This window comes from Triturus cristatus, chromosome 3_2 (genome assembly GCF_964204655.1).
Source record: "Triturus cristatus chromosome 3_2, aTriCri1.1, whole genome shotgun sequence".
Classification (NCBI taxonomy): Eukaryota; Metazoa; Chordata; class Amphibia; order Caudata; family Salamandridae; genus Triturus; species Triturus cristatus.
Genome location: NC_140584.1, coordinates 1,169,962,817 through 1,169,979,336, shown reverse-complemented (window position 1 = coordinate 1,169,979,336; position 16,520 = coordinate 1,169,962,817). Strand labels below are relative to the sequence as shown.

General features: G+C 46.5%; 1 protein-coding gene across 1 annotated transcript in view; it reads right to left on the bottom strand.

Annotated features, from left to right (window-relative positions):
- Positions 1-1,781: 1,781 nt before the first annotated feature.
- LOC146859373 (sterol 26-hydroxylase, mitochondrial-like) overlaps positions 1,782-16,520 on the bottom strand; it is a 251,638-nt gene continuing 236,899 nt past the window's right edge. The window contains exons 8-9 of the mRNA XM_085650053.1: positions 13,707-13,907; positions 1,782-4,117 (exon numbers count right to left, since the gene is read on the bottom strand). Coding sequence (XP_085506179.1) covers positions 3,992-4,117; positions 13,707-13,907 — 327 coding nt within the window. The 3' untranslated portion in view covers positions 1,782-3,991. The remainder of the gene's footprint in view (positions 4,118-13,706; positions 13,908-16,520) is intronic.

The following is a 16,520-nucleotide window of genomic DNA, read 5'->3' as shown; positions in this document are numbered from 1 at the left end:
TGACATCACTCATGACATCACAGATGACATCTCAAATGACATCACTGATGACATCACTGATGACATCATCCAGTGAATATGTGTCTTTCTGAAAAATAAATATTTTTTATATATGTATATCTAAAGGTTAATGGAAGAATAAATGGGTAAATAAGTGTCTAAATGGATGTTTTTTTTGTAAAATTTATTGTATAACTGACTTATTAACAGTATCTTAGTGAATACAGTGATGTAATATGTGACGTCATCAGCAGTGGATTGCGGTCGCGCGAGTTATAGTTAGCTGAGCTAACTATAACGGGGGAATTTCAATGGTTCTTTACGAGTGAAATGTCCAGCTAACTATAACATGTGTGAAACCTATGTTTTTTTCAGTGAATTTGCAAGGTTTTTTAAATGCTAATTCCTAACTATAACGTGTGTGAACCCTATGTTTTTTTAGTGAAAATATATATATATATATATATATATATATATATATATATATATATATATATATTTGTAAATTTTTATATTATTTTAAAATTATAACAAATTAAAATTAATAGTGTAATTGTTTCAAAGTAAATATATATTAAATTTTTATATATGTTTGTTTAACTTTTTTAATGAAATCTATTTGTTTAATTACTGTTATTATTTAATATTCATTATTTTATTTTATATATATAAAAATCGATTTTTTGTACAACTATATTTTTGACATCGATATTTACCATTATAAATATAGGATGTTGTGTTATGGGGATATTTTAGGTGCCGATATTCTGTCAGTGAACCCTATTGCACCTCTGCCATTTTTTGTGCTGTATATCAATCCATCACACTTCCGTCATTGTCTTGAGGGTATATATCAGCCCCTTGCACTTTCATAGCCAATACCACTAAAAGTTTGAAACAGAGAGAGTTGTAAGGGGACTCCCAGGTCTCAGTATTCACCGGAGTGAGCAGCTCCACTGACGGGAAGAGGAAGGAACCAGAACCAGTGAAGACAGCACACCTGTACCCCTGGTCAAAATGGGGGTGCTGGTGGTTTGCAGTGTGTCAGAAAAGGAGTGCAGAAGTTGGTAACAAACAACATTTTTTGTTATGACCTCCAAAAGGCGATAGTTTTGTAGCCAATATTTGGGACACGGTATTTCTGTCAGGCGACATTTTGGCAATGGTATTCTGGAACCACGCCCTTTTTTCTGGTACCGCACCGCTTGCAGTACAAATGTATCGGGCACTTTCCACTTGAACAACAGATCGATACATAAGCCCAACCAGGTAACTTGAATAAGAAAAGATGTGGGTTTAGAAGACATTCGTGTTTGAGGCATAACCAGTACAGGTGAGCTTCTGAGCATTATGCATTGTGTGTTGATGCATCGACTGCAAAGGTTATAGTTGGGCTTTGATTCGTTATGCGCATTTGTCAGGGTTCAAGTCTGATGCTTGAAGCAGGTGATGAGTGTACAGCTGGGGAGCAGATGTTGAAGAGGACGAAATGTCATTGTTCCTAGATCTGGCCATGTCCCACATGTACTGGACTATGGGATGTATGTATGTAAATTAGGGGCGGCCTATTGGTATCTATAAGTGTTTTTGCAGTGCACTACTTTGTTTAAACAATGTACTTTACAAAGGGGTACAAATATATAATCGAAAGAAAATTAGCACTAATGATGTATTGTATTCTTCAAAGTAGACCAGTTATCTTACTTCCAAATCTAAATAGCTGAACCCTTAACATAAAAAACGAAACATATACATTCAACACACAAGGAGTCGACAACCTCTTTAACATCAATGTGCATATTTAATCCACGTGTCTCCACCAATCTCTAAATCTTGATAGTGATGGCAAGTGTGAGGCTTTCCACTTTTAGTGGCAGCGTGAATTGTGGGCTTTCGCCCACTGCCTGCTCTTGGTGGCAGTGCAAGTGATTAGCTTAATCCACTTTCTATTCTTAATAGAGAAGAGCGTCAAGTGGGTTTCTCCCACTGTGTGCTTTTTGCCAGTCTCAAGTCTTGGACTTATTTCCTCTTCTACACTATTTGTTGATGTCAAGCGTGAGGATTTACGCATCTTTTGCTCTTGTTGGGCATGTCAACAGAAGGTCTTGCTGGATCCACGCCAGGCTACTGGTCAGAATGTCAAGCGTGCAGATGCACTTAAATGCTTCACTTGTCCCACACTTCACCTGGAAACTTCACCCATTTCCTGCTTCTACTGTAAAAGCATCACTTCACAAATCTATAGGGAGCAGTCAATGAAGGCAAAGGGTCCACAGTGGAAGCTGAAGAGGATCAAAGGATCACCTAAGAACTCTACTGAATATGTTTCCTGGATAATTCTTCCTGAACACGATCCAAGGGTGGGCTTTCTAGACCTCCTGGCACTGAGAACTGTGGTAATGTGCCAACCCAAGACAGATGCCAGTCCGACTGCTACCACCTGACGACACATTGGGCCGTCTGCGAATGGGAAGGGTTTCAGGTATCAGTCAATCCTATAAGATATCACAGCGACAGTGTGCGGAATACAAGCCCTCTTTCATAATGAGAAGGTACACTCACCAACACTAGGAAACCAGGGGTCTATTTTAATGATTTATTTTAAAATCCTATCCTAGTGCACAGACTATGATGAATGACTCCTATGAAAGTCAATAACATAGTGATGGCAACATTTACTGAGATGGTGGACCGCAAACAGCACTGTCGCATGCTGAAATTACAAGATTCTTCTGCATTGAAATCCCCAGACCTGTCCTCATCTCTACGGTTTTCCCCAACACCAAAGAAAAAGCCCACTTGTGAGTTTGAAGATGATTCACGCCTGCATACCTCCTCTGAACAATTAAGCAAATCTTCAGATAATAGCAGCGTCTGCTATTCTTGTCTGCGTTAAAAGGAAGGCCGGTGAGCCCTCACAGTGAAGGTTAAGCTGCCTCCCAGCAGCCTTCAGCATAGGAAGGTGATAGGATTCTGTATGGCCTCTGTCTCACGTCCCTGGCACGAAGCCACATCTTTCTTTCATACCCTGCTTTTAGGTTTTATACGTGTCTATTCATTGTTGAATTTTTCAGAATCAACAATTAGCAGAAAAGGCCTTGGCACCTTTTCACCCACTTACATTCTATGAAACTTTGATTTTTGTTTAAAAACAATAAATGAGAAGCAAACTTATCAGTTTCCATGAAACCTTGGCCATCCTTCAAAACAATCACTAGAGCTAGAGATTTGATTCACATGAAATAACATGAACATACTCAAGCAGGCTTGATTATCACGTGGTAATGAATAAATATGCGGTTCATATGTCAACATTTATATCTAATACCCAACATATATAATTCAAAAAGGGGAATACCTAAAATAAATAAAAATGACAACCATACCAAGAGATGAGCAGAATCCGAGGACCAATCAAAGAGGTCTGAATGGAAGGTGAGCTATAGCAGACAAGGCTAGGGCAGGAACTGAGTGTGTGTATGGATGTATGAGGGAGTAAGCGATAACTGTGTGTGTGATGAGTGAATCACTGAGTCAGTCAGTCATTGAAGATGTAAATGAGTAAGTGCATATGGAAGTAGGTTGGTGAAGTAGTAACTGTAGTAAGTTAGTAAGTATGAAATAAAGACTAATCAGTGAGTGAATGGTAATGTGGGTCAGAGAATATGAAGTAGGTTGGTAAGTTAGTGAGTGAGTAGGTAGGTTGTTGGGTGAATGAGCAATCAAATTGTCTTAGTACACACTACTGCTTTTTTAGGTATATCTGCCTGGAAACAAGCAGTTATTCTCTCTGTAAAGTCTGTTGCTGAGTGTAGCTCAGAAAATGGAGTAAAGCTAAGATAAACTCCTCAGTTTTGTTTCTTGTGTGATTTGTAAGTGGGAGGCTGATACATCATTAATGTCTGCGAACAAACAGCTGTACAAGATTGATGTGTCTGGTGTAAGGCACCACTGGGTATCAGAAAGACCAAGAGCACGGTGCTGGCAGGGATCAGAGTGCTGGAACCCTCTCGATGAACTGCAGGTTAACCGGCCTGTCTGCAGCCAGCACAATGCGTGAGATGTGCTTCACCTCCTCCCCCGTCGGGTCAGGTCCTATTTCAAACATCTGGATTATCTGCAAGGTAAAGACAGGAGATGGCATTGTGACACTACTAATCCATGGGCATCAGGCATTCCTGTGACAGTGCTCAGCAAGGGATATCAGGCATACCTGTGCCAGTGCTCAGCAAGGGATATCAGGCATACCTGTGACAGTGCTCAGCAAGGGATATCAGGCATACCTGTGACAGTGCTCAGCAAGGGATATTAGGCATACCTGTGACAGTGCTCATCCATGGGTATCACACATACCTGTGACAGTGCTCATTTATGGGTATACCTGAGACCGTGCTAATCCATGGATGTCAGACATACCTGTGACAGTGCTCATCTATGGGCATTGGGCACACCTATGACAGTGCTTATCCTTAGGTTTCAGGCATGCTTTTGACAGTGCTGATCCATTCGTATCGGGCATACCTATGACGGTGCTCATCCAGGGGTGGTGGGCATACCTGTGACATTGCTTATCCAGGGGTATTGCGCATACCTATGACAGTGCACATCCATGGGTATCGCACATACCTGTGAAAGTGACCCTGAGTTTTAGGCATACCTGAGACAGTGCTCAACCAGGGGTATCGGGCATACCTCTGGCAGTGGTCATCTGTGGGGTTCAGGCATACCTTTGACAGTGTTCATCCATGGGCATTGGGTATACCCATGATAGTACTCATCCATGGTTTTCAGGCATACCTGTGTGTTAAATATGGGTTCTCTAGTTGGCAGAGGTATGTGTCTGAGTAGGGACCACCACTCCAGTCAGGGTTAGCTAGGTGCACACTAAAACATAACTGGTTCTCACCTGCTGGTAGCTTGACACAGAGCAGTTCAGACATATCTAAAGAGGCAATGTTTAAAGTATTTGTGCAACATAACACACAGTAACAAAATTAAAGCACCACAAAAAGACTCCACACACTAATTTTATGAGTTAAACAAGACCAATATGATAACAATCCAATAAGGAAGTTATGAATTTTTAAAGATTAAATGAAAATATAGTGCTTAAAGTCATAAAGCGCATACCGGGGCTATCTGGTTGCGCTAGACCAAAACAAATCCAAAGTTCAGGCCAACCACAATGGAATGTAGGCTGGCCACAGGACTCACGCATGTCCCACTGAAAAAGTATCTTTGAATGGAAGATGTGTCGACGTCGAAGACCTGAAGTGAGGAGCAGAGGAAGCGATGCTTCATCGTGGATCCCTTGAATGCAGGTGATGCATCAATTCTGAGCCGCGCAGTCGGTGAGGCTTCATCGGTGAACCCCTTTGCGATGCAGGCGATGCGTCTTCGTCGAGCTGCACAGTCCATCATTGTGAAGCCGTGCAGTCCATCAAAATGATGTCATTGAGCAGCAACTGCCTTGAACGAGGTGCGTCTGTTCCGATCTGCGCAGTCATCGATGCATGGATACTGCTGTGTTAGCACAGAAAAGTAACTTACCAGGTCCCTGGACCGGATTGGCACCACTTGGCAGGACTCACAGGTGGCAGAGTCCAGGTGCTGTTGCAGTGTTGTAGGAAGTCTTTGATTGCCCTGGGACTTCAGAACAGGCGGCATGCCAGCAAGCCCTGGGTTCAAATGAGATGGGTCAAGTCCTTTCCTCAGCAGGGCTGAAGATAGCAAGCAGCAGGCAACAGGCAGTATATCAGAGCAGAAAAGCACTTCTTCCAGAGCAGCAGTCCAGCAGAGTCCTTGTAGCAGCAGAGCAGGCCTTCCTGGCAAAGTTATTCTCAGGTCCAGTAGTGTATTGTTTTGGTGGTGTCAGAGACCCAGTACTTATAACCTGTTGTGCCTTTGAAGTGGGGGTGACTTCAAAGAATGGCCCTTGAAGTTCAAAGAGGTCCTTTCATCCCAGCCCTGGCTCCAGACTGCCAGCCCTTTGTATGTGAACAGGGCACTGCCTAGTCAGGTGTAAGTGTCAGCTCCCCACTCCCTTATCGCCTAGAAGGAGCCATCAGAATGCAGATGAGCATTCAGGCACCCTTAGCCATCATGTGCTTGTGAGTGTTTAGAAAGGAATGCACAAAATAAATGTAGCTTGCACCCACCCCAAACAGGCTGCAGATACACAGAGTAGTAAGAGCAGAGAAATGCCCACTTTCTAAAAGTGGCCTTTCTAAAATAGTAATATTAAATCCAACTTTACCAGTAAAGAGGATTTATCATTACCCTTCCAAAGATATAAAACATGACTAAACTTCTCCATTCTAATCAGGAATTACAACTTAAATGTTTATTTAGGAATTCCCAATGTTAACACATGAGAGGAGTAGGCCTCACAGTAGTGAAGAACAAAATTGGGTGTTTGTCACTACCAGGACAACCAAAACATAAAAGTACATGTCATACCTTTTACTTAGCTGGACAGAGGTGTGCACTACATATGGTGTATACATATATTAAACACAAATGCAGAAAGGAACTTTAGCATTTCTCACATTATTTTTAATGCAAATCTGAATGTTTTCAATTCAAGCACCTCTGTCCAGCTAGCCGGTAGGCAGCTGGCCCTAGTTTTCCTTGAATTTACAGTGTGAGGCAAACACTTAGAGAGGTACAGCACAAAGATCAAAACAAACAGCTTGATCACTGGTCCACACCAATATTCTGTAAGGGGCATTGTCAATGAACTCAGTAACACCCATAGACTGGTCGAATCATTACACAACATTATTACACATCATTATGAACACACAGACCACCAGAGGGCAACTAACCAAACAATAGCAGTGGCAAAGTGCTCAGAGTCCAAAGTCCAACAAAAAGTATCAGCATAAAAGGACGCTCATATATGGGTTTCAGGCATACCTGTGACAGTGCTCATCCAGGGGTATCTTGCATCCCTATGACAGCAGTCATTCCACAATATCTTGCACAGCTGTGAAAGCACATAACCAGTGGATGTTTGCATCCCTGTGAAAATGGTCATCTAGTGATCGCTTGCATAAATTTGATAGCACTCACCCAGGTATCATGTCAAAATATGAAACAATCAAACTGCATTAGTATAGAAAACAAAATATTTAACATTACTGACCTCAACCACATAACACCCATATGTGTATTTTATTTCACAGAGCCCATGCACATAGCAATGTTGGTAGAACTTCATTACTCAGAAGGGGGGTGGGAGCACACTGCCTCACCTCCCAGCACAGTTCGTACCTTAGCATTGTGGTAAATGCAGTTCACAGTAAATGCTTATTTGAATATTAGCTGCAGTGTTTCACCAAAGTTGATGCAGATAGTGCTGTAAATCTCTAGACACATGTGTTTCTGGATATTATCCTTCATCAGTATAGATAAAAAACTAATTTCATCAGGGGTTGCTGAAAAGGTTTTTAAACTGGTGGTAAAGTATTACGGTTTTGCGACCGGAATTTGCTCTCAAAACAGTAATACATAACAAATCGATTTGGTATGTGGAAGGGTGGCCTAAACATGCCCCTTCCAAATACTGAATCGAAAATGCAAAATGCGAATTGTATTTTGCACATTTAAAAAAGCATTTTTCCCGTCGCAAATGGACAGATTCTGTGAATCAGGCTGTTTGTGACCGGAAAAAGGCTTTGTACATCTGAGGCCAGATGTCCGATGCTTTTTTGAGGTCACTAATGGCCCAATAAGCAGAATCGGGCCTTTTGCAACCCCAAAATGCTTTTTTGTATGTACAAATGCCCAATTTCTGATTTTGTAACCTATTACCGAATCGCAAATTGGGTCTGCGATTCGGTATTAGGAAGTGGCGTATTCAGGATGTTCCTTCCTAATAGCGACTCGCAGTAGTATGTGTAAATGTTTTGTGAACGATATGTCATGGTAACCCATTTGCAAATGTCTTTGTGAATGTTGGGACTGCCTACGCAGAAAAAATTAAAAGAACTTTTCATTTTATATTTTGAAACGTGACCAGTTTTTCTTTAAGGAAATCACAGGCATGGTCTTTAAGCAATCACAGACATGGTAGTCTGATGACCCCAGCAGACCCAACATAATAGCCGCCGGATGTGGGCCCAACATGCACTCATAGAGCTGCCAGACACAGCCACACACTGTCTCACCTGTGCTATCTCAGTACACATTTGATAGAAATACCTGACCACACTTTGGAAAACAAGAATCAGTAAGGAAATAATTTACCCCCAACTGCTGATTTTGTGAGGTTATACTGGACAACAAGCAAATGAGATGAATCCTGTCTTGTGGAACAAGATACCAATATGAGGCATACGTTTGTGGTAGTAGGACACTTGGGGACTCATGTACAGTTTGGTATGTGTGTGATATCCTCTAAAAACACAGCACCTACTCTATTCACTATCAGGGGAAGTGCCATGCTGGCTTCCCCAGCAGAAACCTTTCTCTGTTTGCCTGTCCTGCACTGGGGAGTTGCTCAATGCATGAAACAACGTCTACCCTATTCAAGCCTATATGTACAGTGTTCCTGTACAGGACCACCATAAAATCTATATTCGAAAGCTGTGGGAAGGTGCAAAGTGTGCTACCCTAGGGATCTTCGGAGGAAAGATACGGAACTTGTACTTTTGCAGCTCTCACAATGGAAGACAGGTAATGTGTTATTCTGAGCTTTTGGATGCTGTGGCTGTGAAGGTGTCCTACAGCAGCCACAAGTATTGTTGAGAGATTCTCTGGAGTTCACAGAATCAGGGCAGGGGAATGTGTGAACTACAACTTGTTGAAAAAGAGGCGGGGAAGATTTTACAGGAATGTCACAAGGTGAGGAAGAAGAGGTCATTCTAGAATGTTTTGCTTTTGGAACCACACCATTTAAAATAAGCAATTGTAATGCCAATAGTTCTGGCTTTAAAGGAATGTTGTATGGTAATGTGAAGCATTATAAGTCAATAGCATGGGAATGATATGTATTTGTGTAGAAGCAAAGAACTGTAGAGTAATATTGGTGTGGGTAAAAAGGTCAAGCAACAGTTGCACTATCAAGTTACACCTAAATCTCCAAGCAGATTAATTACTGCCGTACTCACATCTGTGCTGCTGCCACAGAAAAACAAAGAAAACATTTCTAGTTATCTAAGGCACTTTAATAGCATTACAATGTCATGCCTGTGTCCCTGAAAGTTCAAGCACAGGCAGCTGGAAAAATAAACAAAATGATCACAGCTGTTTGGTGGGCAAGTACGTGTTCTCCAGAAGCACACAACTTATTTCCAATTAAAACATGTACTTCTAACTCCTAACATGTGGGCATCCCCTATCCTGGTGATTCTCATATAATTGTCTGGCGACAGCTGCACTATCAAGCCAGAGCATAAAAACTATAGCTAGTCGAGTTGCAGTCTTCTGAGCTGAATTACAAATACTGCTAGAAAGCAATGTTCTTAGAGAACATAAAATTGACAGTAATGCAAAAAATTGAGGTATCTTTGACTAGTGACACCTGAGACAATTTCAAAATCAATCAATCAATCAATCAAATAATTTGTAGAGCGCACTACAGACCTGCAAGGGTCCCAAGGTCGCTGAGGGAGGGGAGAGGAAGGGTGCTGTAGCTACTGGTCGAACAGCCAGGTCTTGAGTTGTCTCCTGAAGGTTAGTAGTTCTTCGGTTTGTCGTAGGATGAGGGGGAGGGTGGTCCAGGTTGTGGTGGCGCGGTGGGAGAAGGATCTGCCTCCGGTTGTGGTTCAACGGATGCGTGGGACGGTGGCCAGGGAGAGGTCTGCGGAGCGGAGTTTCCTGTTGGTTACGTAGAAGGAGAGTCGACTATTGAGGTAGACTGGGCCGGTCTTGTGGAGTGCCTTGTGTGCGTGGATCAGGAGCTTGAAAAGATTCTTTTGTCGACAGGGAGCCAGTGCAGGTTCCTGAGGTGGGGGGTCATGTGGTCGCAGTGCGGGACGTCGAGGATCATGCATACAGAGGCATTCTGGATTCTTTGCAGTCTGTTGATGAGCTTGGTCGGGGCGCCGGCGTAGAGGGCGTTTCAGTAGTCGAGTCTGCTGCTGACTAGGGCCTGCGTGACTGTTTTTCTTGTGTCTGTCGGGATCCATCTGTAGATCTTGCGGAGCACACAGAGGGTGTTGAAGCAGGTGGAGGTGACAGCGTTGACTTGTTTGGTCATGGTGAGTTTCGAGTCGAGGATGACTCTCAGGTTGCGTGCATGGTTGGTGGGTGCGGGGGATGTCCCCAGTGACACGGGCCACCAGGAGTCGTCCCATGCTGAGGGGTTGGGCCCGAGGATGAGGATCTCCGTCTTGTCTGTGTTCAGCTTAAGGTGGCTATCCTCCTTCCATACGGCGACGGCCTTCATTCTCTGGTGGAGGTTGGATTTGGCGGTGAGAGGGTCCTTGGTGAGGGAGAGGATCAGTTGCGTGTCGTCGGCGTAGGAGAATATGTTGAGGCCGTGATGTCGGGCGATGCGTGGGAGGGACGCCATGTAGACGTTGAACAGCGTGGGGCTGAGGGAGGATCCCTGCGGGACGCCGCAGATGATCTCGGAGGCTTCGGATCGGAACGGGGGGGAGGTGGACTCTCTGGGTTCTGCCAGAGAGGAAGGAGGAGGTTCAGTGTAGGGCCTTGTCTCGGATCCCTGCATTGTGGAGTCGTGTGCGTAGTGTGCGGTGGCAGACGGTGCCGAAGGCGGCAGAGAGGTCCAGAAGGATGAGGGCCACCGTCTCACCGCTGTCCAGTAGGAGCCTTATGTCGTCTGTGGCGGCGATGAGGGCGGTCTTGGTGCTGTCTTTGCTGCGGAATCCTGACTGGGAGGGGTCCAGGATGCTGTTGTTTTCGAGGTAGCGGGTGAGCTGGATGTTGACTATCTTCTCGATTACCTTAGCTGGGAACGGAAGCAGGGAGATGGGCCGGACGTTTTTGAGTTCGCTCGGCTCCGCCTTGGGTTTCTTCAGTAGGGCGTTGATTTCGGTGTGCTTCCATCTCTCAGGGAAGGTCGCGGTCTCGAAGGAGAGGTTGATGATGTTGCGCAGGTGGGGTGCGATGGAGCTGCTGGCTTTGTTGAAGATGTGGTGTGGAAAGGGGTCAGACAGCGAGCCAGAGTGGATTGTGCTCATGTTCTTGATTGTGTCTTCGATGCTCACGTTGGCCCAGGTTGTCAGGGGGTCGTGGTCGGTGGGGTGTGGTGTTGGGGCCTGTTGGGGTCGTCCGGGAGTTGAAGCTGTTGTGGATGTCAGTGATCTTGCGGTGGCGAGGAAGTCTCACAGGGCTTACGACAGCGGGATGTCGTTGGCGTTGGAGCTGGAGCTGGAGAGTTCTTTAACAACGTTGAAGAGCTCCTTGCTGTTGTGTGCGTTGTTGTCGAGGCTGTCTTTGAAGGAGGTTCTCTTGGCGGTCCTGATGAGGTGGTGGTGGTTGCTGATGGCGTTTTTGTGCGCTGTGCGGCTGCCTGGTGACTTCTCGCTGAGCCATATGTTCTCCAGCTTCTGGCAGGTGCGCTTAGACGCTAGGAGTTCCGGGGTGAACCAATTGGCTCTCTTGCTGGTGTCTTTGAGGGTTTGTTTTTCCAGCGGGCTAGGGTGTTGGCGCAGTCGTCCATCCATTGTCTGAGGGTGCGTGCACCATCGTCGGGGTTGGCGGGGTTGGTCGGTGGGTTGAGTGCGAGGTTTGTTTGTAGTTGTACTTCGGTGATTTTGCCCCAGCACTGACGGGGGATCTGTGGGGTGAGGTGATGTGTGACGGGTTTCCGAAAGGTGAAGTGGATGCAGTGGTGGTCGGTCCAGGTGGGTTTGGAGACGTGGCTGATGGAGACGTGGGGGCTTGAGGAGAAGATGGCATCGAGCGTGTGTCCGGCGATGTGGGTTGGCATCGTGACGAGCTGTTCCAGTCCGAGGTTGGCGAGGTTGTTTATCAGGGTGGAGGAGTTGCAGTCGTTGTTGTTCTCCAGATGGAAGTTCAGGTCTCCGAGGAGGATGTAGTCGGTGGAGGTCAGTGCGTGCATGCTGATGAAGTCGGCGATGGCGTTGCAGAATTGTGGTTGGTGTCTGGGTGGTCTGTAGACGAGGGTGCCTCTTAGGGTGGTCTTGGGGTCCGGGTGGATCTGGAAGTGCATGTGTTCGGCGGTGCTGAGAGTGTTGAGACCCTGATGGTCTTATTGTGGACAATGGCGATTCCTCCTCCGACTCCGTTGGTGCGGTCTCTGCTGGCGATTTTGTATCCGTCGGGGATGGCTATGGCGATGTCTGGAGAGGAGGCTTCATTCATCCAGGTCTCGGTCAGGAAGGCGACGTCTGGTGATGCGGTGTCGAGTAGGTGCCAGAGCTCGACGGCGTGTTTGCTTGCGGAGCGGGTGTTGATCAGGATGCATCGGAGCTTGTTGTGTTCTGTCGTGGCGGAAGTCTATGTGTCTTCGATGCAGGAGAAGCTGCAGTTCTGGCAGGCGAAGGGACCGTGGGTGCGCCTCGGGGTGGCCCTGCAGCAGGTGGGGGGTCCGTCCTGGGTTGAGAGCGATGAGGGTTCTGGCGTCATATCGGAGGCGGTCTTCATGGCTGGTGCGGGGGCCAGGTGTTCTGGTGCTGGGCGCGGTCCGGGCGCAGACAGGCTTGCCTTAGGCGCGTGCGTGCCCGCTGCGCGCAGCCGCGCTGCGGCCACCATTATAAGGGGAGGTGGGAGGGAGGAGCAGCTGGGAGGCAAGAGGCGGGTGGCAGGGGGCAGCAAATGGGTGCGGGGGGGCGGGGCCACAGGGGCAGCAGCGGTGGGAATTGCGGGGAATGGGCACGGAGGAACAAAAGGCAAAAAAGGTTACACAAGGCAAAAAAGGATACACAAGAAGGGGAAATAAAATACAATGGTCAGTGGGGCACAGAGGATCACGGAGGAGCAAGGAACAAAGTAAACTGGTACACAGAAGGGAAAAGACAATGGTCAGTGGGGCACTGAGGATCCACAGGGCACAAAACACCAAGAGCGCTGGTGGAGCTGCAGCGGGGGGGGGGCGACCTACCTGGCACTAGCCACATGGCCACTAGCAAGGAGAAACGACATTTCCAATTCCAGCCTTAATTTTCAAAAGTCATTGTAGTCGTGTACTTTGATCCAATTGTTTCAATGTCAGCAAACCACTCCTTAAACTCATATTATGACTGATGCCTTCAAGAGGAGCTGCCTACTGAATCTACCAGCGATGCATCAACTCTTTTTAATTCAGCGTGATCTCCATCCAGTGCTTAATTTGTAAAATATTAAGTGCCAGGGCTCTGACCAGGAGGCCACAGCAGCTTGCACCACCCATCGTCCTTGTCATTGCTGCCAAAACAACTACTAACCATCTCTCGCGCATGTAAATGCGACAGTTCAGATCATTCCAGGTCCCCAAAGCTAAAGAAATGGCTGGGGAGGCAGGTATTAGTCATTTTGTTTATGTACATTGTTTTCCTAAACAACTGTATACTGCTCATCTCTTAATTACATGAGCAGCGCCCACTTGTGGCAGGCTGCCCTAAGTGTGGTGTTGACAATTAGGTGCCGGTGCCGAGCACTGGAAACCAATTAAGTGCCGGTGCTCAGCACCGGAAAACTCCAGCTCAAATTAAGCACTGTCTCCATCTCACGGTGGACTTGCATTTTCTGTAGAGGCATCACCTTCAAGTGAGGAACAGAAACCCCCTACTCACCCGTGACAGTGCTAAGTGCATCTCCAGCTCTGCGATTCGACGGCCCACGCAGGCTCGTACCCCATATCCAAATGGGATGGAGCTGAAGGGATGGTGCTTCATGCCTCCATCTCGCAGCCAGCGCTGGGGCAGGAAACGGTCCGGCTCCGGGAAGTTGATCTCATCTCTGGAAAGTGCAAAGTGGCACATGACGAAGAGAGTCTGTTGAAAAAGCACGAAATGATGACCACCTTACACTTCTGGAAACTGTGTGACTACATACACAGACACACTACGTACAGAGCCAATTACGAGCCTGTTTAAGCGTTTGACAGAGGGTATACTGCACGGCAATCTTAAAGAATATCTCATCCCCTGTATCGTATGACACTTGTAATATGGTAGAATGAATTTCCGTCACATTTGTGATAGAGCGGTCCATCCACTAAACTTAAATCAGGTGGTTGACCTAATCGTCTTAAGCACTAAGCCCTGGTGTATTTCAGGAATATTTCAGTAAGTTCATTTTTTTTTAATAACAAATTTTATTGAGTTTTACGGTACATGATGGGCGGTGCCCGAAGCATATATTTTGGATACAGTTTGTATGAGATAGTACCAATTTTATCCAAACAACAATATTGCCTGTGAACATACAGGCCCAATGACTAAACTTGGCACATTTACTAAATGTTTCACTGTAGGAAAAATGTCCAGGTGTACGTGTGTAGGTGACAGAGCGACTCATCGTACCTTACTATGGGCTATCTTGATTTGATTGCCTGGTTTAAGGATGGTCTGGGGACGGCAGGGGAAGCAAATCTATGCAGCAGTATGTTGCCCAGCGAGACCATATTTTCCTATGTTTTTGAGGGCAGCAATGTGCCTGGTACACCGCGATTTTGGCCCCCATACATCTGTCCATGGCCTTTCTCCACCCACCCATTGACGGCGGGGAGGTCTCCTTCTACGTTTGGGTAATGTCCCTCTTGACAAGTATTGAGCCCAAAAATGGTAAGTGCTGTTTGTAGTGATTTCCTCCTACCCCCTCGGTACTGTGAAGTAAGAAAAGCTTGGGATCGAATGGAAGATGCCGGGACAGGACCCGACCAGACAGGAAGATATTTTATGCCAGAACGGTTGCAGTGCCCCACAGCTCCAGACTGTGCACTGAGTTCATTTTGTCATGTTTTTCTTTCATTCCCTTCAATGCCCTTTAAGGAGCCTTTCCATCCCTCCCACACATTGGAAGTGTTGTTGAAAAAGGCACAGGAGGTGGGTAGGCTGATCTCCCAATGACATGCAGCATTGAAAGAAGACAGGAGGAGGATGTCTCTGAGAGCAAGACAGGCAAATGATGATCTACCAGAGGCTCTAGAAGACCTGAGAGCAGCAGAGAGTAAGTGCCTTATTGTAGCTAGCAATGCTAGGTTACTACACTTTCACTTCCTACACCGCACATACTTTACACCTGTGAAGCTGAGCAGTATAAACCCGGGTAGAGCATCGGCATGCCCGATATTTAGGAGTCCGTATACCATGTTCATATACATGCCCTGGACATGCAGGCAACGGAGTAGCCAGAAAATTAAAATACCCCAACTTTGAACCAAAGCACGTGAAGCGAGGGAACTTGACCCACTCCCACTGTAGCTGGTAAAGCGGGGGGCTCACGACGCCCCTGCATGCAGGGGCATGTAGTGGTGACGAGATTACAAGATGTGTCAACCATCGGGAGAAAGTCTACTCTCAAACATTGTCTCTTCTAAGGACAATCCCTAAGCCCAAGAAGAAAATAATGCAGCATTGGTTTGTAGTGTTGAGTTGCTCTTAGCGAAACGAATGATCACAATACGTTGGTTATCCCCAAAGCGACCCAAAATTCAGGCAGTGGAGAGGGATTTGTCGGGGTGATCTCTGTGTGAGGAAAGAAGGATAAAGGAAATAGGGAAGGCTGATGCAGAGGCACATGAGTTAGAGATATGGAACACTATGATTGACATACTAACAGAATATCCACAGAATGGCGTGTCGTCGCATTACCCCATTGGAGCCTGCCCCCAGTTCTATAACCACATTGGAGCCTGCCCCCAGTTCTAATACCCCATTGGAGCCTGCCCCAGTTCTATTACCCCATTGGAGCCTGCCCCAGTTCCAATACACCATTGGAAACTGGCCCCAGTCCTATTACCCCATTGGAGCCTGCCCCAGTTTTATTACCCCATTGGAGCCTGCCCCCAGTTCTATTACACCATTGGAGACTGGCCCCAGTTCTATAACCACATTGGAGCCTGCCCCAGGACTATTACCCCATTGGAGCCTGCCCCAGTTCTATTGCCCCATTGGAGCCTGCCCCCAGTTCTATTACCCCATTGGAGCCTGCCCCCAGTTCTATAACCACATTGGGGCCTGCCCCCAGTTCTATTACCCCATTGGAGCCTGCCACCAGTTCTATTACCACATTGGTGCCTGCCCTAGTTCTATTACCCCATTGGAGCCTCCCCCAGTTCTATTATATCAGTGGAGCCTGCCCCCAGTTCTATTAAACCACTGGAGCCTACCACAGTCCTATTACACCATTGGAGCCTGCCCCCAGTCCTATTACACCACTGGAGCCTGCCCCCAGTCCTATTACACCACTGGAGCCTGCCCCCAGTCCTATTACACCACTGGAGCCTACCCCCAGTCCTATTACACCACTGGAGCCTGCCCCCAGTCCTATTACACCACTGGAGCCTCCCCCAGTTCTATTACCACATTGGCGCCAGCCCTCAGTTCTATTACCCCATTGAAGCCTGCTCCCAGTTCTATTACCCCATTGGAGCCTGTCCCCAG